This window comes from Danio aesculapii, chromosome 16, assembly GCF_903798145.1.
Source record: "Danio aesculapii chromosome 16, fDanAes4.1, whole genome shotgun sequence".
Lineage (NCBI taxonomy): Eukaryota > Metazoa > Chordata > Actinopteri > Cypriniformes > Danionidae > Danio > Danio aesculapii.
In genome coordinates, this window is record NC_079450.1 from 6,091,660 (window position 1) to 6,099,543 (window position 7,884).

A 7,884-nucleotide genomic window follows, 5' to 3' on the forward strand; every position below is an offset into this window, starting at 1 on the left:
TGTCTGTGTTTTAAGCATCAATCAATCAAAACAATCATAGTCTCATCTCCCATTCCCTTTAAGAGCCAGTTGCATTGCGCCATGGCCCATTTGCTATTTACATGGCTGAACGCTTTACTAGTAAGACAACAGTTGAACAGAGCATCTGCAGCGCGAGGATAAAGAACGAGCCTCCTCCATTCGGCCTCTTTACTTTCTCTTTACTTTACTTTCACTCTTTCCTTTACTTTCATGGATAAGAAAACGTTGGAAACTCTCTCCACTGAATACATCCATTAGCCTACATATTTAATTTTGTTTGTTGAGTGCTAAGATTTGTTTCAAAACTATTACTAAATTCAGTTCTAATTTCCAGCAAACGAATAAATGAACAATAATAACGAAGTGTGGTCAAAAAACTGAGTTATCTCCAAACTCACAAGCTATTTAGAGCAGCTTTTAGCTGGTCAATGGAACAGTCTATTTCAGTTTCTCAAAATAGCAACGTGCCAACAATGCGCCTTAACACACCTCCTTTTTACGCCAGTACACCATTGAGTCCACAAAGTGGCGTATAATGGATTTGCTATTTATACAACATAGCACAAAATGTGAAAATTAGTGTTGCGCAGGTCTGAAAATAGCAAAAAATCGCACCAAACACGCCTTGTGCCTTATTGCGCAGGGTGTATGTTAGGGCCCAATATGTTTCTCTTCATAAACCCTCAATGACTTTCCATGGGTATTAATTCTTACGCCTGTATGTGCTTTTTTTCACTCAGAAAGTGTCACTAGCTATTAACTTGCTTTATATCATCATCAAGGACCACAGTTTACTGAAAATAAACATTGCTTGTATGTCCTGAGAGTGAGTAAATGAACAGAAACTTACATGTTTTATGTGAACTGTCCCTTTAATGGAACAGTCTTGACTCTTCGCCTGATCTGCAGCTCTGAGAGACTCTTGACTTGTATGTGTTGTTTTGCCACTTCAGTCTCATGTTATTATTTCTCTGAGGGGTTTTTCGTCTCTCTTCTCATGGTGCTGAAGTGTCTGTGATCGTGTCGATGCTGTGATGCTCCAGCAGAGCTCCGAGGAGGGCATTTTCACTTCTCAGCTCCTCTACCTGAAACCAGCAAACACTGAATATGATTAATATTGCAGGTAAAGATGTTTGTGTTCATGCATTTCATTTTCATTTTAGTTCATACAGTACATGCCATTGAGCCAATGATCTTGGCATTCTTTGTGTTATTATTCATATCCCACAATAAGGAAATAACAATAAAATAAAACACAAACAAATAATATACATTTGTTTTTGTCCTTCTTCATAGTCCATTATTTGAGCTATAGGAAGGCAAAATAAATAAAATAGAATAAAATAAAGGACGGCACAGTGGTGCAATGGGTAGCACTGTTTCCTCACAGCAAGAAGTTTGCTGGTTCGAGCCTTGGCTGGGTCATTTGCCATTTCTGTATGGAATTTGCATGTTCTCCCCATATTAGGGTTTCCTCCGGGTGCTCCGGTTTCCCCCCCAAATCCAAACACATGCTGTGAATTGGGTAAGCTAAATTGCCCGTAGTGTATGTGTGTGAATGCGTGTATTGGTGTTGCCCAGTGATGGGTTGCAGCTGGAAGGGTACCCGCTGTGTAAAACATATGCTGGATAAGTTGGCGGTTCATTCCACTGTGCGACCTCTGATTAATAAATAAAGAATATGAACAAATTAAAATAAAATAAAATAAAATAAAATCTATTAAAATAAAAAATGAATGTAAATAAAACATTCATTCATTCATTTTCTTTTCGGCTTAGTCCCTTTATTCATCAGGGGTCGCCACAGCGGAATGAACCGTCAACTTATCCAGCACGTTTTACACAGCGGATGCCCTTCCAGCTGCAACCCATCTCTGGGAAACATCCATACACTCACTCACACTCTATGGACAATTTAAAACACGCGAACGCAGGGAGAACATGCAAACTCCAAACTCCACTCCATAGACATTCTTGCTGTGAGGCGACAGCACTACCTACTGCGCCACTGCGTCGCCCGTAAATAAACCAAATAACAATAAAATAATTATCTAAATTATATTAAATAAAAAGCAAAAGTTATTATTAATTAAATAAAACATTTTTTTTATTATTTATTTAATTAATTAATTGATTAAATTACAGTTCATGTTTTGGCTACAATGAAGACACATTGAACAAAAACTTAAAAACACTATTTTATAACAACAATAAAAAAGATAATCAAATCAAAATTATTAATAAAAAAAATTTATAATACAACTTTAAAAATGTACAATAAAAGCAGTAAATTAAATGTAAAATGTTTTAACAAAAAACTGAAAATTTATTCAAATTAAATAAAAATAATTCATTAAATAAAAACACAGACAAAATATCCAGGTTTTAGCAGGAAAAGAAACATCTTAAAACAACTTTAGAATACACTGTCAGATATAAAGGTACGCAAGCTGTCACTCCGATCCATATTGGTACCTCAAAAGCATATATTAGTACCTAAATATTTTAAGAAGAACACTTTTGTACTTTTAAGGTCCTAATATGTACCCTTGAGGTCTTAATATGGACCTTTTAGGTACAAATTTGAATAGAATAGAATAGAATAGAATAGAATAGAATAGAATAGAATAGAATAGAATAGAATAGAATAGAATAGAATAGAATATTTAGAACTCTCTGTCACCATCTTGTGGTGCTATTTAGCATTTACAGTTTATTAATCTATTAACTCAGTTTATCATTGTCCTGCAGTTTCTTTTGCTGCACTTTATCAATTATTTTCAGCAAATTTAAACTAGAATACATATTTCTTTAGGTAGTTTTTCCTCAAAATTAGTCCTAAATCTCCACTTCAGCAGCTCTTGCACACACCAAACTGCAGTTTTATCCATAGCTTGGGATATAAAATCAGCCATTCATATAAATCAAAGTGAAAAACCTTTTGACTCTAATGTGTCAGGAAAAAAATTAAACAGCCATTTTTAACCAGAAGTCATCGTATGTTCAGATTTTATAGCAAGAAATCCATGCAAATGACCGCATATTTAATTATAGCTCATTTGCATATTTAAACATAAGATTTTAGAAAAGGTGTAGTAAAATAAAAAATGTAAAAATACTTTAAAATAAATAAAATAAGTAAAAATAAATAAATAAATACAATCTATTCAAATAAAACAAAAAACTAATAAAATAAAATAAAAAACTAATAAAATAAAATAAAATAAAATAAAATAAAATAAAATAAAATAAAATAAAATAAAATAAAATAAAATAAAATATTTTTATTCATAGCTTGGCATATAAATCTGAAATTCAAACCCCTTTAGTTAAAAAAACTTTGACTCTAATGTGTCAGAAGAAAATGAAATTTTTTAGCCATGTTCAGATTTTACAGAAAGAAATCCATGCCAATATCTAATTATGCCTCATTTGCATATTTAAACAAACAATTTTAAAAAGTGGAGTGAAATAAATACATTATAAATAAATAAACAAATAAATACAAAACAATGAAAAAATAATTTTATAAAATAAATTTAAATACTTAAATCTTTGAATACATTAAAATAAAATTGTAAAAATACATCAAAATAAAGTACAAATAAATAAATACAATACAATAAAATAAACAAATTAAATTAAATTAAATTGTTTTATTTATAACTTGGCATATAAATCTGCCTTTCAAACCCCCTTAGTTAAAAGCTTTGACAAATTCAAAACCCACCCCAATACGGGGAGAATATGCAAACTCCACACAGAAATGCCAGTTAACTGGTCGCTCGAACCAGCGACCTTGCTGTGAGGTGACAGTGCTACCCACCAGGGGCGTATCATACGTTCATATAATTATTAATCACCTGTTTCTAAATGGTCTGTCTCTAAAAGTGAGGGGGATGGATCCCCCCCGTCCCCCCCGGTTGCTACACCCCTGCTACCCACAGAGCTACCGGTCCGCCCAGTCAGTGCGATTACATATGGATTATTTGAGCTTATGTAATCAAATGCTGAGTGTTTTGTACCTGTTTTGTGAGCAGCTCATTGTCCATCTTCAGTCTCTCCACTGACCTCAGACTCTCCTGCAGCCTCTGCTTCTGCTGCTTCAGCTCAACAATATAGTCGCACGCTTTTGATAAAATCCCACCTTTACTCTGGAGGCATAAAAAAACGGTAACACTTTACAATCCTTTTACATTTATTACAGTATTTATACATCTGTGTTACCCTTATGTCCTGCTATTTACTGTAGCTGATGGAGTTCAGGTTGTTTTCAACCACATAGTTCTGATGACGTGCAAAATTCAGATGGAGGGTAGAAAGGAAAACAAAATAATGTGGAGATTTGTGTCTCATTGAGAAAAACAATATTTAGAAAATGGCTTTTTTACGAATTTGTATCGTAATTAAAATCTACAGACACGATTTGAGGAAGTGTGACAAAAGTAAAGTCTATTTTGGGTTATTTTCTTCACATTAGACTGAAAAAAACCCCAAAATCTCAAAACTGACAAGTAAAAAATAACATCATTGGCTTGCTTTACAAGAGATGCCGTCTCTATTGTAAATAACAGGTCTTTATTTAGGGGGAAGTGCATTATAAGACTCACGGCTCCAGTCTTTGTGCCTTCAAAGCTGGAGTCTGGGATGATTTTTGAGAGCGTCTCAATCCAGTTGTTGATTTTGTCTCGCCGTCGCCTTTCCACTGCAGATAAATGACAGGAAAGGGTTTAAAAGCTAAATCTGGGCCATAATGTGTAAAATGTACAATACATGTTCTGTTTGTCGATCCTCTACTGGCCTCTACAGGCAGATTTACAGCACATCAGTGTCTTTGAGGTGGAAACAGCATCAGTTACTCAGGTCCTTTCTATCATTTATAGAGAAAAGAGTGGATTAAGAGAATTGACTGACCTTCATTGTGCTGTGCTCTTCTCCTCTCGTCTCGAGGGGTGTGTGGACTGTCTGCTTTCCTAAATTGATAATTGAAGAAAATAATTACATGGATATATAAACAAACTTTTTAAAATTAATAATAAACAAATAGAGTAATATAATATGTAATAATATAGTAAAATAACAAATAAAGAACAAACATTAAAATAAAATGAAATAAAATTTGTCATTTGAAATTTGGCTGTAATTTAAAAAGTTAATTAAAAATAAATGGAGAAAACTTACATTAAAAATACATTAAATTAAATATAAAATAAATAAAAAAATTGAAAAAAAATTAAATATAAATTAAATTACATTAAAAATTTTAATAAAAAATTTACTACAATTTTAATTATATTAAATTAAAACAAAATAAAACATGTCATTCGAAATTTGGCTGTAATTTGAAAAGTTTTATTTAAAAAATTTAGAAAACTTACATAAAAAATACAGGATTTTTAAAATTAAATTAAATTAAAATTAAATAAAAAATTATTAAAACTTAAATTAAATTAGACAAAATAAAAAAAAATTAATTATATAAAATTAAATTAAATCAAAAAATAAATGAAAAACGAATAAAAATTAAAACAAAATAAAATGAGTAATTTGAAATTTGGCTGTAATTTGAAAAGTTTTATTAAAAATAAATGGAGAAAATGTTAAAAAATTTAATAAATTAAATCAAATCTAATAACAATAAAAATAATGTAAAATAATAAACAATAAAAATGTCAAATAATAAAATAAAATTAAAATAAAGTTAAAACATAAAATACATTAAAACAAAAATAAAAAAAATTTAACTAAAGTATTAAATTAATTTAAATTGAATTAACTTAAATTTCCACTCTGCCATAGCCAATAATTTAAACTTTAATTAATATTCTCTAATATTAATGAAATTTGAATTAATATTCAGTGTGTCATTTTCCAAAGTCCATTATTTCAGCTACAGGAAAATAAAATAAATATGTCATTCTGAAACTTGGCTTTACTTTAAGAAATTTTCTGATAAATACATATTTTTAAATACAGAAATAAAATAAAATAAATGTAAAAATAAATCTGAAATATACAATAAGCACTTAAAGACAAAAACGAATAAAATGTTTATATACAGTCGAAGTGAGTATTATTAGCCCCCCTGAATTATTAGCCCCCTGTTTATTTTTTCCCCAATTTCTGTTTAACGGAGAGAATACTTTTTCAACACATTTCTAATCATAATAGTTTTAATAACTCATTTCTAATAACTGATTTATTTTATCTTTGTCTTGATGACAGTAAATAATATTTGACTAGATATTTTTCAAGACACTTCTATACAGCTTAAAGTTACATTTAAAGGCTTAACTAGGTTAATTAGGTTAACTAGGCAGGTTAGGGTAATTAGGCAAGTCATTGTAAACCGATGGTTTGTTCTGTAGACTATTAGAAAAAAAAATATAGCTTAAAGGGGCTAATAATATTGACCTTAAAATGCTGGTTAAAAAATTAAGAACTGCTTTTATTCTAGCTGAAATAAAACAAATAAGACTTTCTTCAGAAGAAAAAATATTATCAGACATACTGTGAAAATTTCCTTGCTCTGTTAAACATCATTTGGGAAATATAAAAAAAAAAGAAAAACACAATCAAAAGGGGGGCTAATAATTCTGACTTCTACTGTATATGTTGAATAGAAGTTGAAATACTTACTGTTTTTTGTCACTAACAAGCAAAAATAAAACAAATTATGTTTGAAAGCTACAGACAACCTGGAGTGTGCATACTTTTATTTTACTATACTATTTCAGCACTGTTATGTAGAACTCATGTCATGTCTTGATAACATTAAACCTGCCATCATCCACTCATATCAGTATTGGCCATGAAAGCAACATATACTGATCACCCACTACTGAGACAGAAAGCTTGATAAAGTTAAAGCCAGTGTATATAGTGTGAAGAGAGAAATCTCAGTGTAAGGTCTCTCTGCCCTTCTGCTGATCTCGAGGGAGTCTCAGCATCGCTCTGTTCATTGGGTTATAAATTACAGCACAGAAACAGCTGGCGTCTGACTTCAGTCTAATGACACGACTGTTCTCCACGTGGAGTTATCCCTCAGGTACGCTTTAATGAAGTCACGAATCCACAGCGTCGTGTCTGTCACAGCGCAGAGACACCACTTACACAACAACACCTCACTAAATGCCATCAAGCAGGTCAGACGACCATGAAAGGAACAGTAAACTTTTTTTGGGGGGGGAGGGGGGGTTTACAGCTAACCTAGAGTTTAAAGGGGACCTATTATGCAAAAATGAATATAAGCAGCTTCTAATGGTAATTTTTTTATTATCACACTTGACAAAAACAGTCTGCAGAAACACTTTGATTGACATTCTCCCTTTGTATGTGTCATTAGAGGAAAAAGCCCCGCCCATTAGTGACCATCTCTCCCTCATTAGCATTTTAAATCTGCCACTATGTTCATGGGCATTTGTAGCCCCGCCCTCTTTTAAAAAGACCACAATCTCATTTGAATTTAAAGCGACAGTCTCTAAAATTTGAGTCAAAGCCTAAAAGAGGCAGTTTCAAAGAGTTATAAAACATTATTTTTTTAGCTAAAATGTCACATATACACTCCTATTCAACTCATTTTAGATAAGTAACAAGCCCATCAGCATCTCACTCAAATAAAAACTAAGTTTTGATAATTTTCCTATTCAAAGCTTGACTCTTCTGTAGTTACATCATCTACTAAGACCAAGAGATAGTGAAAAGTTCTCTCATTCTTAGCGATATCTAATGAGAGATAATAAACATATTGGAAAGTTGTCAAAACCTAGAGTTTATGCACTTTTGTGTCCTTAACCCTAAATTTGAATGGAAAATGTAACTGCATTAAATCTTCAAAAAACAGAATCATGACAAACACATCTG

At 31.5% G+C, this 7,884-nt stretch overlaps 1 protein-coding gene across 1 annotated transcript in view; it reads right to left on the reverse strand.

Annotated features, from left to right (window-relative positions):
* Positions 1-472: 472 nt before the first annotated feature.
* LOC130243414 (upstream stimulatory factor 2) overlaps positions 473-7,884 on the reverse strand; it is a 27,212-nt gene continuing 19,800 nt past the window's right edge. Inside the window, exons 5-8 of the mRNA XM_056475582.1 lie at positions 4,936-4,994; positions 4,632-4,726; positions 4,047-4,175; positions 473-1,106 (exon numbers count right to left, since the gene is read on the reverse strand). Coding sequence (XP_056331557.1) covers positions 1,017-1,106; positions 4,047-4,175; positions 4,632-4,726; positions 4,936-4,994 — 373 coding nt within the window. The 3' untranslated portion in view covers positions 473-1,016. The remainder of the gene's footprint in view (positions 1,107-4,046; positions 4,176-4,631; positions 4,727-4,935; positions 4,995-7,884) is intronic.